This window comes from Mustela nivalis (genome assembly GCF_964662115.1).
Source record: "Mustela nivalis genome assembly, chromosome: 2".
Classification (NCBI taxonomy): Eukaryota; Metazoa; Chordata; class Mammalia; order Carnivora; family Mustelidae; genus Mustela; species Mustela nivalis.
The window spans coordinates 99,066,858-99,086,030 of record NC_139021.1 but is presented as its reverse complement, the minus strand read 5'-3'; the positions used below and the strand labels follow the sequence as shown (position 1 = coordinate 99,086,030).

General features: G+C 38.4%; 1 protein-coding gene across 10 annotated transcripts in view; it reads left to right on the top strand.

Moving 5' to 3' along the window:
* ARID4B (AT-rich interaction domain 4B) overlaps nt 1–19,077 on the top strand; it is a 146,351-nt gene extending 127,274 nt beyond the window's left edge. For 8 of the 10 annotated variants that reach the window (XM_082720733.1, XM_082720734.1, XM_082720732.1 and 5 more), the window contains 5 exons: nt 3,453–4,667; nt 7,693–7,806; nt 10,005–10,220; nt 11,559–11,705; nt 17,317–19,077. In XM_082720733.1, coding sequence (XP_082576859.1) covers nt 3,453–4,667; nt 7,693–7,806; nt 10,005–10,220; nt 11,559–11,705; nt 17,317–17,444 — 1,820 coding nt within the window. In that variant the 3' untranslated portion in view covers nt 17,445–19,077. Of the gene's footprint in view, nt 1–3,452; nt 4,668–7,692; nt 7,807–8,462; nt 8,619–10,004; nt 10,221–11,558; nt 11,706–17,316 lie in introns of all 10 variants that reach the window. The other 2 variants (XR_014308840.1, XR_014308841.1) reach the window with 1 other exon arrangement.
* Nucleotides 19,078–19,173: the final 96 nt, after the last annotated feature.

Here is a 19,173-nt window from a genome sequence, read left to right as displayed (position 1 = left end):
ATTATATATCATGCTTATTCTTATGTTCGCTCTCTCCTTAGTGAGTGCTGTATATATACAGTGGTGTAGTCTCCCCACCCCCCGTATACATATTAATCACTAGGGTTGTTCTGGAATAATCCTTAGGTGGGTGTAGAAATTACCGAGTAACTAAAAGAAGAAAAATCTGGAGAACTGACTGGAATATTTATTTTTATTTTTTGACGATTTTATTAATTTATTTGAGAAAATGTGTGTGTGTGAGAGAGAGCACCAGCTGGCAGGGTGGAGGTGACACAAGGGAGAGGGAGAAAGGGAAAAGCAGACTCCCCGATGAGCAGTGAGCCAAATGTGGGGCTCAATTCCCAGGATGATGACCCGAGCCTGAACTGAAGACAGATGCTTAACCAACTGTACCACCCAGGCGCCCCAGGACTTTGAATCTTTATATCGAAAGAGCCCATCAGACACCTGAAAAACCAGTGAAGAAGGAGCCATTCCCCAGTGCATTATTATGAAATTTTAAAACACCAGGAATAAAAACCACCACTTAAGATGAAAAGACAAATGACAGTAGAGTTTTTAACACTTACAAGCAAAGTACTTTCAAAATTTTGAAGGGAAATAATTTTCAACTTGGAATTCCATACCTGGTTAAACTATCCATAAAACAATGAAGTTTGAGGGTTAGGATGTATTTAGACATGTAGACAAAGAATATCTCCTCTGTGCCTTTTTCAGGAAAGTACTAGATGATGTGCTCCAACATATATGGGAAGAAACCAAGAAGGGGGAAGATGGGCATTTCACTTAACAGTGGGTCTCTGTCAAGAGAAAGCAGTGAAGGGAATTCCTAGGACGATGGCTGTTAGAGCAGACCCAGAGAGCAGCCAGCTAGATGGAGTAGAAAGTCAGCCTTTAGGACAGAGAGATTTGCTGAATAAGGGAACTGGATGGAGTGCTTGACTTTACGGAGCAGTTGAAATAAATGTGAAAAGGTGCACCTGGGTGGCTCAGTTAGTTGAGCGGCTGCCTTTGGCTCGGTTCATGAACTCAGGGTCTTGGAATCGAGCCCTCTGTCAGGCTCCCTGCCCAGTGGGGAGTCTGCTTCTCCCTCTCCTTCTCCTTTTCTCATGCTGTCTCACTGCTTAGTAAATCTTTAAAAAAAGAGAAATAAATGTGAAAGGCCTACAAAAGGAAGACATAACGTAGAAAAAAGGACTTTTGGAAACTTGGAAAAATAAATGGCTCTATGAGAAAGGAAGTTTATTAAGTGTGCTACTTCTGCAGTGAACCACATTTATATACATTACAAATAGCATATTTAATTAACTAAAGATAACTATATATAGAAAGTATGGTGGGAAATAGGAGTAAGTTTCTTAAAGAATTTAATTATTTGACAGAGAGATCACAAGTAGGCAGAGAGGCAGGCAGAGAGAGAGGGGGGAAACAGGCTCTCTACTGAGCAGAGAGTCCAATGTGGGGCTCAATCCCTGAGATCATGACCTGAGCTGATGACAGAGGCTTAACCCACTGAGCCACCCAGACTCCTGGAAGTGGGAGTATTAATAAGAATTAATAAGAAAACATCCTCACTGTTCAGTGCAGGCTGAACTTCTAATTAAACAAATAGTTACTATTACCCTCTTTTAATAATATACTAACTGAAAAAATAGAATTGAGACTTTGTAGGCTGAGAGAGAAAGAAAAAGAGCTGTTGGTTCTCTAGTGTGAGTTTTACATTTGTTTGTAGTCATAGACACGCTGCTTTGTTATCAGTTTAAAAAAATTCAGTTATACAGAAAAGTTTAAATGTTTTTAATTGTTATTATTGTGTCAGTTATTCTTTACTTTTAGGAAACTTAGCTAAAGAACATGTATAGTTTTGTAATGACAGTTCTAAATTCTGGAGTCAAATGACTTCAGTTTGGATTTCATCTCGACTTTTACTAGCTCTTTGGCTTGGCTTACCTCTCTAAATCCCAGTCTCCTAAACTATAAAATGGGATTATAATAACATGCCCCTCATAGGATTGTTGTGAAGAATCAGACAATCCATACAAAGCATATCAAAGTGTCTGGCATGTAGCATTTTCTCAGTAAATGTTATATTAAAGTCATAGCAAAGGCAATTATTATTTTTAAAGATTGATTTATTTATTTTGAGACAGTGCATGCAAGTGGTAGGGAGGGGCAGAGGGAGAGAGAAAGTCCAGCTGACTCCCTGCTGAGTGTGGAGCCCGACAACACAGGGCTTCAGCCCAGGGCCTGTGACATCATGACCTGAATCGAAACCATGGGTCGGACACTCAACTAACTGAGCCACCCAAGCCCCCTGGCAATTATTTTTTATACTTAATTGAATTCATTTACTAAAATCAATTTTTAAGAAATAAATTTAGGGGCACCTGGGTGACTCAGTTGGGTTAAGTTTCTGCTTACAGCTCAGATCATGAACCCAGGGTTCTGGGATCAAGTCCCCCATCGGACACTCTGTTCTGCTCAGCAGGGTGCCTGCTTCTCCTCCTCCTGCCTGCTCAATGCTCCCTCTATCTCTCTCACTATCTTGTCTTGCTCTCAAATAAATAAAAATAAAATCTTAAAAAAGAAGATAAAAATTTTTTTAAAATGTCACTTTTGGGTACCTGGGTGGCTCAGTTAAGTGTCTGCCTTTGGCTCAGGTCATGATCCCAGGAATCCCACATCGGGCTCCCTGCTAGCAGGGAGCCTGCTTCTCTTCTCCCTCTCCTCCTTCTCATACTCTCTCGTTGTCTCTTTCTCTCTCTCTCATTATTTATATATATGATATATAAATTATTTATATATTATTTATTTTATATTTATTAATATTTATTTATTATTTATATGTTATTTATTTATATGTGATATATAAATTATTTATATATCATATATATAAATAAAATCTTAAAAAATTATGTAATTATTTTTACTTAAGGTATCAGTTACTTAGGCTACTTGTGTCGTTCTTTAAAACTTCGTGGAAATGCATTGTTCACAAATCTTTGAATAATCATTGCTACACTGAAAGTGAAGCCTACAATTTCATAAGAATACGGACTTGAAGTTAGAATTACCTGGATCTGGGACTGCGTTCTGACTGCGTTATTATGTGCTACTCAGAAAATTGAGAAGTTTCTTTTTTATGATCAGGTTTATTGAGGTATAACTTAGAAACAATAAAATTCACAACTTTTATGTTTATAATTTGATGTGTTTTGGCAAAAGTATATAGTAGTGTTTCTACTGTCACTGGGACAGTGACTGCTACTGTCCCAGTATAAGACATTACCGTCTTCGTGTGAGTATCTCCCAAACTCCCATTTTCTCACCTGCAAAATGGAGATAAAACCTAGTAACCTAAGATGGCTATAACCACAGGGGCTAATGTATAATTTGCACAGAGAAGACATGGCTAGACAAACTCATTAGTCTTTCTTCTTATTTTCTAGCTTCTGAAAGTTCTGCTGAAGACAGTGAGCAGGAGGGTGAGACAGGTGCTCAAGACCTGGATAACCGTGGCAGAGAAGACTCGAAGATTGATCATTTAACCCACACCAGAAATGATCTTCTTGCAAAAGAGGAACAGAACAGTTCATCTTTGCTAGAAGAAAACAAAATCCATGCAGATTTGGTAATATCCAAACCAGTGTCAAAATCTCCAGAAAGATTAAGAAAAGATATGGAAGGATTATCTGAAGATACTGATTATGAAGAAGAAGATGAAATCACAAAAAAGAGAAAGGATATTAAGAAGGACACCACAGAGAAATCTTCAAAGCCACAAGTCAAACGTGGTAAGAGAAGGTATTGCAACACAGAGGAGTGTTTAAAAAGTGGATCACCTGGTAAGAAGGAAGATAAGGCCAAGAACAAAGAATCTCTTTGCCTAGAAAACAGTAGTAACAGCTCTTCAGATGAAGAGGAAGAAGAAAAATCAAAAACGAAGTTGACGCCAACTAAGAAATATAACGGTTTGGAGGAAAAGAGAAAATCTCTACGGACAACTGGTTTCTATTCCGGATTTTCAGAGGTGGCAGAAAAAAGGATAAAACTTTTGAATAACTCTGACGAAAGACTTCAGAACAGCAGAGCTAAAGATCGCAAAGACGTCTGGTCAAGCATTCAGGGACAGTGGCCTAAAAAAACACTGAAGGAGCTGTTTTCAGACTCGGACACGGAGGCGGCAGCCTCCCCGCCCCATCCTGCCCCAGAAGAGGGTCCTGCAGAGGGGTCCCTGCAGCCTGTGGCGGAGGAGGAAAGTGGCTCACCCGGTGCCGAGCTCGAAACCCCGCCTCCAGCGGGCGCTGACAGTAAACCTGCCGAGGAAAAGCCAGTGGAGATCAGTGACAAAAAAGCAGAATTTCCTAGTAGTGGCAGCAATTCAGTGCTGAACACCCCTCCTACCACCCCTGAGTCGCCTTCCTCGGTCACTGTGACAGAAGCTGGTCGGCAGCCGTCTTCTGTGACGGTCGCAGAACCGCTGGCTCCAAACCAGGAGGAGGTTCGAAGCATCAAGAGTGAAACGGACAGCACAGTTGAGGTGGAGAGCGTGGCAGGGGAGCTCCAGGACCTCCAGTCAGAAGGGAACAGCTCCCCGGCAGGCTGCGATGCGAGCGTGAGCTCCAGCAGTAGTAATCAGCCGGAGCCGGAACATCCCGACAAAGGTGAGGCGCGGCAGATGCACACCGCCTGCTTCGGAGGTTTCCCTCCTTGCATTTTCACCGGCTTCATGGTATCTCTCGTTAGAACGTGAGGTGTTGAAGTGAGGTCCTTGTGTGAACATGATGAACATGAAAATTTGGAGGGTAATTTGAGTCAGTGAATAGTGAATGAGTTTAAAAGCTTGAGGATTTAATGTCCTTTGCTTGAGTTGTTACATTCCATAGTGGACCAGGACACGTGCTGGAAGTGCCCCCGGTCCAAATCCAGACCTTTCTGAAGACTCATTATACACTGGTTGACTGTACGGCATGAGCAGCTTAATATATTTCTGTAACATTGTTTTGTAATTGTAATGTGCAGTTTCTCACAAACATTTTGATTTATTGACAGACCCCTCCACCCTTAACCAAATACTGTATGTAGGGGTTTGGAGCAACCAACTGTCCAGGCACTGCTTTCCTCAGACAACCGTGTCAAACTGATTTTCAAGCCTGACTAACTTGTGTGAGTTTGTAAAGGAATTTGATGCTTTCTTAGATGCATAGCTTCCAGATTGAAGGACCAATGTGTATGTTAATAACCTACAGTAATACTTCTTTGATTTTCCATGCAATTGTTAAAGGTGGAAATTCAAATTAGTACTTCCCAAAAGTGTTAGTGCCTTTTGATTTTGCCATGGCTATTCTTCTGTCATCATTTTTCTTATAAACCACTTCTGTGGTGTCCTCAAATGAATATAACATACGCTGACACTTGGCTTCGAAACATAGTTTTCTGGGCGCCTGGGTGGCTCAGTGGGTTAAGCCACTGCCTTCGGCTCAGGTCATGATCTCAGGGTCCTGGGATCGGGTCCCGCATTGGGCTCTCTGCTCAGCGGAGAGCCTGCTTCCTCCTCCTCTCTCTCTCTGCCTACTTGTGATCTCTCTCTGTCAAATAAATAATAAAAATTAAAAAAAAAAAGAAACATAGTTTTCTGTTGTAAAGATAGGATATGTATTTTCTATAACATACAGTTGTTATTGTGCTAGACTTATGTTTTTAGCTGAGCTTAAGGAGATGTGATAGAGATCAAATGAATTAATTCCAGGTTTTCTCACACAAATATTTTTTTCCTTTATCTCTTTCTTCAGCTTTACTGAGATATAATTGGTATAACATTGTCCCACAAATCTTGACTTAAAACATTCTTTTTAAAAAATAAATATTAAGTAAAAAATATAGTTGCAGTTCAGTTGGGATCTTCATTGTGTTTTCACATTCATGTAGCTACATACAGTATGTGTGCCATGAAGAGATACAAGAGCTTATCTTCTGATAGACTAAGTTAGCACTGCCCTTTAGAATCTTAATCTTGACTAGGTTAAAAAACATTCAGCTTGAAGAATACTCCCAGATTTAGGGTAATAGAGACCATCTGCTCTATCAGATCAAAACATATAATATTTTTAGAATTGATCTCTCTTTAGAAATAAATTCTCTCTCTCTCTCTTTTAAAAGGTTTTATTTATTTATTTAACTAACAGAGATCACAAGTAGGCAGAGAGGCAGGCAGAGAGAGAAGGGGAAGCAGGCTCCCTGCCGAGCAGAGAGCCGGAGAGGGGACTTGATCCCAGGACCCTGAGATAATGACCTGACCAAAGGCAGAGGCTTAACCCTCTGAGCCACCCAGGTGCCCTTAGAAATAAATTCTTAAGCATTTATTTCGTATGGCCTCATTTTAAGAATTTTGTCTACTAATACCGGAGAATTCACATATATCAAAAGTAAAAAATGTAATTTTTACAATTTAGATTTAGGATTCCCTCCAGTTAGCTTACATTAAGCTTTCTATTTCTTGCAGCTAAAAGCTTCAGAATTAATACTCTTTTAGGGAGAATTCTGGCAACTATTTTTAAGATTCTCTGCTTCAATATAGTCATCATCCTCATCACCTTCTTTATGTTTCATTTAAATTGTGATTTTAAAATAGCATTAGGAAGAGTTATCAGTAAGGTGTAATTAAAAAACTGTCTAGGAAGTTGCAAACAAAATAGTCAATAACCTATTCCATTTTTGACCAAGGAAGCCATGTCTTCTTGTATGCTCAAGACTGATTTTATCATTGGTAGCAGGACTAAGAAATATTTCTTGTAGCAAACATGACATAATTTTTTAATCATACTTATATCATGTCATTACAGTATCCGACATTGTATTGAGTAGAGATGGGACTTTCCTAATCTCTGAAGAAGTCTGGTAGACGACACATGTAATTAGAAATACACAGAAACATAGCAGATGTTGAGGACCAAGTTAATAGTATAGAAAAATGAACTGAAACTACCATTGGGAGTAGTGGTTAAGCCATGAAAGCCTGGCCATCAAGAAAGGTCTTAGTGAAGATGTAGGATGTGGGCTAGTCTTTGAAGAAAAGAGAGACATTTATGATAGTTTCCTAAGAAGAAGATGAAATGTTTCTTAGAATTACTATGCTGGATTTGTAAATGGTATATGCGTTAACCAGTGCTCTGGCAGTGAAGTTATTGTTGGAATAAATAAATTGGTAAAATAACTAAGTGTGAATTACTGCTAAAATTTATCCCATTAATATGGTATCATTTTAAAATTATATTAATATCATTATAAGGTATATCAATATTTTTACCTTTAATTAAATCTTAATATTTATTTTGGTTTTATTGAATTTTAACAAATTTCAGTTTTTATTTTCAGCATTTACCTATTTTTGAATTACTAGACTCATAAGCTCCCGTACTAAATTGAGAACTATTTTTGGTTTACACCTCATTTTTCTAAGAAGGATATGCATACTTTATTTGCTTTTTTAAAACTCCTTTATTGTGTGCAGTAATTCAGTTCATTAATGATAATTTATTCTAAAATTACAGTAATTTCTGTGAGAATTTATAAATCTCATAAAGAACATGCATAGTTTTAGAATTGTTCTATGCTTCTAAAATGTGGAATTTATACCTATAAAAGCTTGATTTTATTTTGTGTTACTTAATAATTTCTTTCCCATTGTAGCCTGTACAGGTCAGAAAAGAGGGAAAGAATCTCAGGGAGGAGGAAGTTCATCAAAAAAGCAGAAACGAAGCCATAAAGCAACAGTGGTAAACAACAAAAAAAAGGGAAAAGGCAGTAAGTGTGAAACCTCTCATTATTTAAATATAAAAATAATGGCGGATATGTTTTTTCCCCCCCTAAAGGAAAGGGTTCAGGATATGGGATAGTTAAATATTTTGATTTTGTCTCTGCCTTCAAAAAAGTCACACAGAAGTCTTCTGATCCTAGGTAAATTCTAGGATTAAGCAGTTTGGTGTTGATATTCAGCAGTGGTATTGATTGCTGATGAATGATCAGGTAATTCTTTTTAAAATAATAGCCAATATAATATAAGCTCAACATCTTTGTTAGTTTTATGTCCCACAGTTCTTTCCACTTGCCATTATATGTGCTATATATAATTGAAAGTGTTTCAATTATATATTATTTTTATTACAGTGAAATTGATTGCTTTGTAACTCTTCAAGGCAAAATGAGACTGGAAGAGAATAATCAAGATAGCTTTAGAGCTGTAATTCCAACAACTCCAGTCTATTACTTTTATCTTTGGTACTCCAAACTGTGTGTCCCAAGAGCAGCTATATACGGTACTAAAGACTTAACTTTAGTAATGGCTCTGTTTGTTGACCAACAGGAATTTATATACTGTATTTCTCCTGAGAGCTGCACATTTTATCTCTCTTTTGTAGACAAAGTGAGAAGCAGAAAATATGTAAAGAATTTTTTTTCAGGTGCCCCACACTGACCTCCTGCTGCTCTTCCAGGAGACTCCTGCCACCTCCACTGCCTGACCTTTGCTATCGGCCGGCTTGGCTGCACTTCAGTGCAGAAAAGGGTTATGCGGCCAGCTCCCCGAGCTTCTGCTGAGCCCATATGACTTCCAGGCGGTGAATATGGCGTCCCTCGGGGCCCCGGGCGGCTGTGCTCAGCAAGGCCATGAAAGCCAGGCTGAGGCAGACCACTGCATCAGAGTGGGGCCAAGCCTTGGGTGGCTTAGCTAGGAGTTGCCAGGGGTTCCAGAGCAGCAGTGGTGGGATTGGGAAGGGTTCACTTAAGGTGTGTGTAAAGGAGTGGTGGAGTTGCTTCATTCTCCAAGCGCCACAGTGGGAGGAGTTGCTGTGTACCTTTTCTGTCTAAATGCTTTTCAGGCTTTGAGAGCCTGACTGTGCTTTTTTGGGGGGTAGCTGTTAAAGAATAAATAGTGCCACATTGATCATCAGTTACTTGGAGTAACCGACAGGATACTGAAAGTGATACTTTTGTCTTCAAGACTTTACCATTTAAATGCCATTTCCTAAGAGGGCTCATCTTCAATAAGTCAGTTAATGTATTCCTATAATTTTGAGGTACAACAGTTACATTTGATTGTATTCTGTGACTATTCTGTAGCAGTTATAGTTAATTGTATTTTTCCATTTTCATTATTGGGCTTGGTAAATCAGAATAAGGAAACCATTTTCTGAGAATAATTTAGTAAAGTGGAACCAACTCATGGAATCACAGATAATACTTTGTATCCAGAAAGTGGTAATTCATGGAACTATCAATCCCATCACCTGTTCACATGGTAAACTGGCAAGGTTAACCGTTTCTGTTGGAGGACTGAGGCTTTACTCAGCAGAGGCAGATGTAACGTAGTTTTACATAGATTCGTGAAATCTTCATACCAAATATATTTAGCAGTGTTGAACTGATGGCTTATTTTAGTTAAAAGCTATGATGTAGGAGTAACTTGAGGAAAAAAATCATTGTACACATCAAAGTTTAGAGTTTGGAAACCCAAAGAATTTTTTATTGAATTTCATGATTTTCCATCATTGTGTCCTTATGGCCAGAGGAGTAGAAAAAGTGTTATGTGAACATGATCTGTATACAACCTAAAATATTAAATTTAAATGCCTATAATGGGTCATTTTTAAAAATGCTATATAAATAGTAACATGATAGACTAAAAAACCATTCCCGTACATAATTATGATACATTTGACAGTCTACCAGGTATAATGGAAGATTAGTTTGAATTTTTTTTTTTTTTAAAGATTATTGGCAATTCAGGTAAGAAGAATTTTTTGGTTCTGGTTTTGTTTTTCTTAACTGAGATGGTGCTATATTTGTATATGATGACTTTCCAGGATCTAGGCAGGGTCTATAAAGCAAGTTATTTACTTTAGTAATAAATTCATATGGTTAATTTTATATTGTTTACTAAAATCAGTGAAAATTTTTTGTTACTTTTCTGTTTACTCATGCTTTTCTTTTAATTTTTCTTTCAGCAAACAGTAGTGATAGTGAAGAACTTTCTGCTGGGGAAAGTGTAACTAAGACTCAATCAGTCAAATCAGTTTCCACCGGAATGAAGTCTCACAGTACCAAATCTCCTGCAAGGACACAGTCCCCAGGAAAATGTGGAAAGAATGGAGATAAGGATCCTGATCTCAAGGAACCCAGTAATCGATTACCCAAAGTTTACAAATGGAGTTTTCAGATGTGTAAGTGACATTTAGTAAACTGACAGTTAAGAGGAAGAATCTGCAGCCTGGTAATTCCTGAGGCTAAATTACCCTAAAAAAGAGGTTGTAACCAAACTTGACACATCATAACCAATTGCAGTAGTAGAGAGCTTACTTGGATCTTGATTGGAATGAACAAGTTCCTAAAAGAAAAATTTCAAGGCAATTCAGGCAAATACCAACATTAACTAGATACTTATGATAGGATGTTAGAAATTTGCTTTAAAATAATCTCTCTTGGGGGTGGGAGTCGATGAGGTGTAAATGAGACAAGATTTGCCATGAATTGCTAGTCACTGAAGCCAGATAATGGTATGTGGGACTGCATTATTATTCTGCATACTTTTGTTTATATGAAAGATCTCCATAATTAAAAACTTTTTGAAAAGGATTACCCCAGAGTTTCTCACATACAGAGATATTCTTAGGAATTTGAAAACTGCTTTTTAGGGCTTTTAAAAATTTTCCTACAATTTAAAAGTTAAACATTAAAAAAAGTTATACATACTCATAAAAATCTAAAAAGAGGACAAAAGGGGGCCAGAAGAGAAAAATTTACCTGCAGACCTGACATTCAGAACTTTATTATGATTTCAACATTTTGTTGTCTTTCTAGTTTTATTTCTAAATATGATTTTTAGTGATCTATTGTGGTGATACTGTATATGAATATGGAACTTTTAGCATACTTGTTTAGGTCCTAAGGTTTACAATTCTACACACTCATTCTTTCAACAGGTAAACCATGCATGTATTATGTACCAGGCATATATAGACATGGATTTTCCTTTCCTTTCTTTTCTTTTCTTTTCTTTTCTTTTCTTTTCTTTTCTTTTCTTTGTTTTTAAGATTTTTAAAAAAAGATTATTTATTTGAGAGAGAGTGAGAAGAGAGCATGAGAAGGGGAGAAGGTCAGAGGGACAAGCAGACTCCCTGTGGAGCTGGGAGCCCCTGGACTCCAGGATCACGACCTGAGCTGAAGGCAGTGGCTTAACCAACTGAGTCACCCAGGCGCTCCCCCCCTGCCTTTTTAAAAGATTTTTAAGTAATGTCTACACCCATCCTGGGGCTTGAAACCCATTACCCGAGATCAAGAATCACTTGCTCAACTGGCTGAGCCAGCCAGGCGTCCTTATATAGGCATGGCTTTTTATGTTGTTTTACGCTAGGAAGAAAAAAAATCTCAGAAAACAAATACCCACAAGCCTTATTTTTTAGTTTATTTGACATTTTTCTACAACCATACTATATGTTTTCTATGATTTTTTCTATGATTTTGTTCAAAAATACATAATGATGAAAGTTTTAAATTCACAGCGGACCTGGAAAATATGACAAGTGCTGAACGTATCACAATTCTTCAAGAAAAACTTCAGGAAATCAGAAAACATTATCTGTCATTAAAATCTGAAGTAGCTTCCATTGATCGGAGGAGAAAGCGTTTAAAGAAGAAAGAGAGAGAAAGTAAGTGTTGGTCTTACTTAAACAAGCAGTTTCTGACTATAGTTAGACTTATGTGTGTGTATTTCTGTGTATCTTTGGGAAGGTTCTTTAATTGCTCTGCATTATTTTCCTCATCTATAAAATGGAAAAAGGTTTTTAAAGAGAAAAAATTATCTTAAATCACAGTGTTGACTTTCGTGGAGTTTATAATCTGCCTTAAAACAAAACAAAACAAAACAATAAAAAACCCAAATGAGATTTCAGATCATGAACAGCACTGGGGAGATATTAATGTTAAGGCAGGGATTGGGTGGGTTGTGTTAGATTACCAATGGTCAAGACCTTTTTATTGAGACCTTAATGACCAGAGAAAGTGAGAGAAGTTAAATCTGAGGGTAAAGAGGTTCTCTTGGTCTACCAGGACTGCCATTACAAAGTACCACAGACTGGGGTCTTAAACAACAGGAAATGTATTGCTATCTCCAAATACTGTCACACTGGAAGTTAGGGCTTCAACATAGAAATTTGGAGAGACACAATTCATTCTGTGAAAGAATCCTATATTACCTAAGATACAGCAGATTATTTCCTAAGGTAGAGATTCTTAAACTTGGAACTGTTGACATTTTGGGCCAGATAATTCTTTGCTGTGGGGACTGTTTCGTGCACTTTGGGATGGGTTTAGCGGCATCCCTGGCCTCCACCTACTGGACGCCAGTAGTCCCCCACAGTCATGACAGCCAATGTCTCCAGACGTTTTTCAGATATCCTCTAGAGGGCAAAATCATTCCAGATAGAGAAGAGCTGTTCTAAGGTGGGAACACACTTGATGCTTTTCAGGAGCAGAAAGAAAACCACTGCGGTGAAAGTGGTAGAGACACAAGTTAAGTAGGCAGAAGCCAAATCATGTGGGGCCTGGTAGGCAAGGATGAAGGGTTTCGATTTTATTCTAAGTGAGATGGACAGCTATTTGAAAGTTTGTTGTTTTTTTAAAAAAATATTTTATTTATTTGACAGAGAGAGATCACAAGTAGGCAGAGAGGCAGGCGGGGGTAGGGGGGGAGCAGGCTTCCCGCCGAGCAGAGAGCCCAACTCAGGGCTTGATCCCAGGATCCCAAGACCACAACCTGAGCTGAAGGCAGAGGCTTAACCTACTGAGCCACCCAGGTGCCCCATATTTGAAAGTTTTAAACAGGGAAACAACATGCTCTGTAGTTTTTGAAAGCAGACTCGAAAGGGGCAGTGGTGGGGGTGCCTGGGTGGCTCAGTGGGTTAAAGCCTCTGCCTTTGGCTCAGGTCATGATCTCAGTGTCCTGGGATCGAGCCCCGCATCGGGTTCTCTGCTCAGTGGGGAGCCTGCTTCCCTCCCCTCTCTCTGCCTGCATCTCTGCCTAGTTGTTATCTCTGTCTATCAAATAAATAAATAAAGTCTTTAAAAAAAAACAATAAAGGGGCAGCGGTAGAGGCAAGCTGTATTGGTTAGGGATCCCACTGCAGTGGCTTCAGGGGGCAAGTGACAGTACCCTGGACTGGGTGCTTGCAGGAGAGATGGAGAGTGGTCAGTGCTGGGTTGACAGTGCTTGCTGATGGATTCGGTGCAGGTGGAGGAGAAAGGAAGTGAGATGACTTGTAGGTTTTTTCAGCTGGAACACAAGGCTTACTTGCTGCTGACATTGGAAATGAGGAAGACCTAGAAAAGATGTGGGCTCCCCAGTGTGGGTTGGGGAACACAGAAAGGATCAGACATTTCGTTTTCGCCATGTTGCCTTATTATTATTTTTTTTTTTTTTTAGATTTTTTTTTATTTGAGAGTGAGAGAGAGTATGAGTAGGGCGAATGGCAGAGGGAGAGGGACAAGCAGATTCCCTGCCGAGTGCAGTGCTCAACAAAGGGCTCAGATCCCAGGACCCTGAGATCATAGTCTAAGCTGAAGTCAGGCTTAACTGATTGAGCCACCTAGGCGCCCCTTTGCCATGTCCCTTTTTTTTTTTTTTTTTTTTAAAGATTTTACTTATTTATTTGACATTCAGATCACAAGCAGGCAGAGAGAGAGGAAGGGAAGCAAGCTCCCCACTGAGCAGAGAGCCCGATGCATGGCTCTATCCCAGGATCCTGAGATCATGATCTGAGCCGAAAGTGGAGGTTTAACCCACTGAGCCACCCAGGTGCCCCTCCCATTTCACTTTTTGAAATGCCCTTAAGGCATCCAAGTGGAGATGTCAGGTAGATGGTGGCATGTGTAAGTGTGTAGCTGAGGGGAGAACACAGGACTAGAGAGATCATTTTTAAGTCATAAGCATAGCTACAGCACAGTAGTTACTGCAGATGGTTTATTAACTCCCAGTACTTAAGGCCATCACCTAGTAAAGAAATGAGGGTACAAACGAAGGAAAGCAGAGGCAAGTCCACTTTTAGTAGTAGGACTGAGAGGGAGAAGAGCAAACTAGTAAGACTTTGAGGAGCAGCCTTGAATGAAGAAAACCAGGAGGAGCTGGCCAGGAGTTGAGGAAGTGAAGAGTTGTTATCTTGTCTGAAAGGCCAGTGAAGTGACCAGTGAGTGACTGGTCAATGTTGGAATCACCAGTGACCTTTTCAAGAGCATTTACTGTGGGCTTTGGAGATGGAGAATCTGGATTAAAGCTGATTTAGCAGAAGATGGAGTAGGGAGGTGAGGAGGTAGAGATGGTGACCCTAGGAGAAAGGGAACCCTAGGAAAATGTCACATTTTGTAGTTTTGTAGCAAATTCAAAAAGGGGACATTAAAAGTGGGGGGGATGGGACAAGCTTACGATTTTCTTCCCTAACTCTCCTCTTTTTCCACTGTTCCCATTCTCTGAAGCACTTTGATTTTCATTTTCCTTTTCTTTAGATGAATATTCTTCCTTTTCTCCTTTGCTGTTGCGATAAGTCCTGTAACTCTCTCCGTCTTTTGTCTAGGCTTTTTTTTTTAAAGATTTTTTATTTATTTATTTGACTGAGAGAGATGACAAGCAGGCAGAGAGGCAGGCAGAGAGAGAGGAGGAAGCAGGCTCCCTGCTGAGCAGAGAGCCCGATGCGGGGCTGGATCCCAGGACCCTGGGATCATGACCTGAGCCGAAGGCAACGGCCCAACCCACTGAGCCACCCAGGCACCCCTAGGCTTTTTAATTTGTGTGCTGGCTGAAAGTCTGGGTTATGGAGCAATTTGAAAAGAAATTAAATGTTAATATATAGGAAGTATTTACAGAAACATTGTCAAAGGAAGGGGATCAGGGTTCTCTGTGATCTATAACTGTCTAAAAATAATGAAAAATTATAATAAACATACTATTTAAAGGCTTATGCTAGAGCTCCTTACCCTTAAGTCGTCTAATCCTTTTTAGAATTTTTATTTATTTTTTTTTAAAGATTTTATTTATTTATTTGACAGGCAGAGATCACAAGTACACAGAGAGGCAGGCAGAGAGAGGGGGAAGCAGGCTCCCCACTGAGCAGAGAGCCCGATGTGGGGCTTGATCCCAGGACCCTGGGATCATGACCGGAGCCAAAGGCAGAGGCTTTAACCCACTGAGCCATCCAGGTGCCCCTAGAATGTTTTTTATGTAGTAAGATTTCTATTCAGAAACTGCTCCTCTAACATATGTGGTCACCGTAGATTCTCTATAACAAGTGGTTCTGATAAATGAATCCTTTCTCTGGGGAGTTAGCTCTAAAAGTCAATTCCTAATACTATTAACATATCAGTAGGAAGGGGCCACTGGGTGGTTCAGTTGGTTAAACATGTGGCTTCAGCTCAGGTTATGACCCCAGGGTCCTAGGATCATACCTCCACCTTCGGGATGGGATAATGGGATCTAACTGAGGCTCTCTGCTCAGTGTAGAGCCTGCTTCTGCCTCTCCCTGTGACCCTCTCACCCCACCCCATGCTCATGCTTTCTCTCTCATGCTCTTTCTGAAATAAATAAAATACTAGTAGTTAAATGACTATCCTAGTTATCAAAGAAAAGCAAGCCAAATATGATACTATTCCTAGCCAAAAAAAAGAAAAAAAAGTATAACTGGAACCATTGGTAGGAAAATATACTGAAATTCATACACATTGCTGTAGGCATTGGCACAATTATTTTGGAAAACAATTTGACTCTCTATTTGGAGAACTAGCTAAATCCAGTTCTGAGAATAGGTCTGAAGGAAAAATAGTAACCATAAAGAAGTTTGTGGTTATATTTATAATAACAGATAGAAATTATTTAAATTGGGATACATTACATTGAAGAAAAAGTAGACATTTAAATTTTTATTTAAAATGCCCAAAATTGGGGTGCCTGGATGGCTGTCAGTTAAGCATCTTCCTTTGGCTCAGGTCCTGATCTCTGGGTCCTGGGATCCAATCTGGCATCTGGATTTCTGCCTAGCAGGGAGTTGCTTCTCTCTCTCTTTCTTTCTCTCTCTCCCTCTGCCCCTCTGCACTGATTGTTCTGTCTCAAATAAATAAATAAAATCTTCTAAAAAAAAAAAAAAGAAAAAGAAAAAGAGGTAGATTTGTGTATGTTCAAGTATGGAACAATCTCCTAAGATAAAGTGTTCAAAAAAAAAATCAAGAGTCAAACACTGTACTATGATGCTTCCACTTGTTTTTTTTAAAGTAGGATTGTAGCTACACATGCTTAATTTACATATCATATCTCTAGCTTCTGGACATAACATTCTTCCAGAACAGGGCTAGGAAACATTTTCTGTAGAGGCAGATGATAAATATTTTGGGCTTTGTTGGCCAAGTGGTCTCTTCAGAACAACTTGACCCTGTCATTGTAGGTGGAAAATCTACCAAAGGCAAGATGTAAATACATGGGCATGACTGTTCCAATAAATTTTTCTTAACAAAAGCAGGTGGGCTAGATTTGTCCTGGGGGCAGTAATTTGCCAGCCACTGTTCTAGAGTTTTTTAAAGACTATGAAGCAACTGATAACAATGGGGAAGGAAATTTGGAGGGTTTAGGAGGGTTTTTGATGAGAAGGTTTGCTTTTCTACCTTATATTCCTGTACTGAAGGACTTCTTTTACCTTGTGCTTGTATTCCTTAAAAACATGTTTGTTTTTTTTTTAAAATACTGATTGATAACAAAGAGAATTTCCCTGAGGAAAATAACAAATGTGTTATTTGCTTTGTAAATGAAGTTAAGGAAAATGCAGAATCAATTAGCCTCCCTTTCTCATCACCATTTAAATTCCTAAGAAACTCCCAACACTGGAAGATGCAGGAATTAGGAGGAAGGAAGCGATTTTTGGGTGGGTTACAGATTTTTCCTACTGGATTCAGAGTTCTTTTTGACATTTGTTTCTGTTGTTACAGAAAGTCGATTCTTAGTTTTATTTCCATGTCTTAGTAGACTGGGCCCATGATTTTTTTCTAATTGATCCCTGATCTGCCCTTTTTCATTAACTGTAGTTGGCATGGTCTAGCTACTTCAGATACACTAATTTTTCCTTTCTTTACATATGGTATTGTGACATTTACACTGCTCCTGTTGTCAGCTAAATGGTTTTAGAGAGTACACAGAATTTTAGTTGAGAGGACTGTTTTCCATTTCCTTCCTTTCTGTTGTTGTGTATACATTTATTAAGCCTTTGGTTTGGTCTTCCCTTTCTTCAGGTGCTGCTACATCCTCATCCTCTTCTTCCCCTTCATCCAGTTCCATAACAGCTGCTGTTATGTTAACTTTAGCTGAACCGTCAATGTCCAGCGCATCACAAAATGGAATGTCAGTTGAGTGCAGGTGACAGCAGGACTTGCTAAAGCACTTTGCACTTAATGGCTGTTGAGGGCCACGTCTTTTTTTTATACTGCACAGTGGCACAAAAAAAAAATCAGACAAGCACTATTTTATATTTAAAAATTGTTTCTTGACAAGCTGACTTGGCACTTAAGTGCACTTTTTTTATGAAGAAAAAGTACAATGAACTGCTTTTCCTCAAGCAATAATTGTTTCCAACTTGTCTGGGAATTGTGTGTCTGGTAACTTGAAGGCCTTCCACTGTGGCAAATGGAGGCTTTTCACTGCCTGTAGAGACAATACAGTAAGCATAGTTATTTGGTGGGCCAGAACAGGTTAAGATAACTTACTGTATATGTATTCCCTTGTATTTTGTTAAAGCTGGAACATTTGATATTTTTCCATTTATTTATGAAAAAATATGAACCTATTTTCATTTGTACGAGCTAATTGTTTTTTAAAGCAAGTCACCTTAGGGTGGCTTTAATTGTATAAGTCAAGCACATGTAATAAATTCAAAACCTGCAGTTAACAGGATATTAGACATCAATCCTGGTAACCAAATATTAAAGATTCTCTTTAAAAAAGACTGAACATGTTTACAGGTTTGAATTAGGCTAAAAGGTCTTGCAGTGGCTTTTCACGCCCCTTCAAATTGGAATGGAACTACTGTACTTTGCCATTTTTCTATAAATCAGTATTTTTTTTTAATTTTGATATAATACATTGTGTGAAAAAAGAAAATGGCTAATAAACTGTATTAAATCTTAAACAATGTATAAAGATTGTACTTAGCCAGTTCAAAGTGTATATTTATTCATAATGAATTATAACAGTTATATTTTTGTGTTTTCTTGTAAATGTTTCTTTTTCCTTAAATACAGATAATTCATTTGTATTGCTTATTTTATTATGAGCTACAACAAGAGGACTTCAGGAACAAGTAAACTGTATTAGTATGGTTCAAGGTTGTTGATATGAACTGTCTCAAAAGGATGGTTGTTATTTTAAGTATAAATAGCTAATCGGGGTGGTAGGCCTATAAAGTTAAATGCCTTGTATAAAATCCAAAATGAGCGCAAAATTGTTTTCACTTGTATTGACTTTATGTTGTATGATTCCAATCTCTGTTCTGTTTGGCACTTGTATTTAATTCTACACCTTTGTAAGACATTTGTATATTGCGGATGTGTTCATTCAAGCTATTTAATACCTGGCACTGTTAATACACAGTACTTTACTGTACAGACTGTTTTACCGTTTTAATTGTAGTTCTGTGTACTTTTTTTGGATGGAGCTGGCATGTTTTATTTGTTTTCTGGCAATACGACATGTGAGAATTTCGAAGCGTTTTGTTGTAGATGCTAACGTGTCAGAATCCTTTACATTCAACTTTTCTAAGAAAAGCATTTTCAGTCTTGTAGTGTGTGCTTAAAGTAACTAATTTTGTTGAAAATGGTTTCAAGTTACTCAAATTTGTACAGGACTGTAAAGATTTGTTGACAGCAAAACGTTGAAGAAAAAGCTTATAGAATAAAAGCTATAAAGTATATATTAGGATCTGCAAACAATGAAGAATTATGTAATATATTGTACAAATGTAAGCAAAGGCTCTGAAATAAAATGCCATAGTTTGTGAATCCTTGATTTTGTTTCTAAAAGATTAAGTAATTTTAGTTCATTTCTGTATATGATCACTGACTGGAATATACATTTCCAGCCTGTATTAGCAGAAG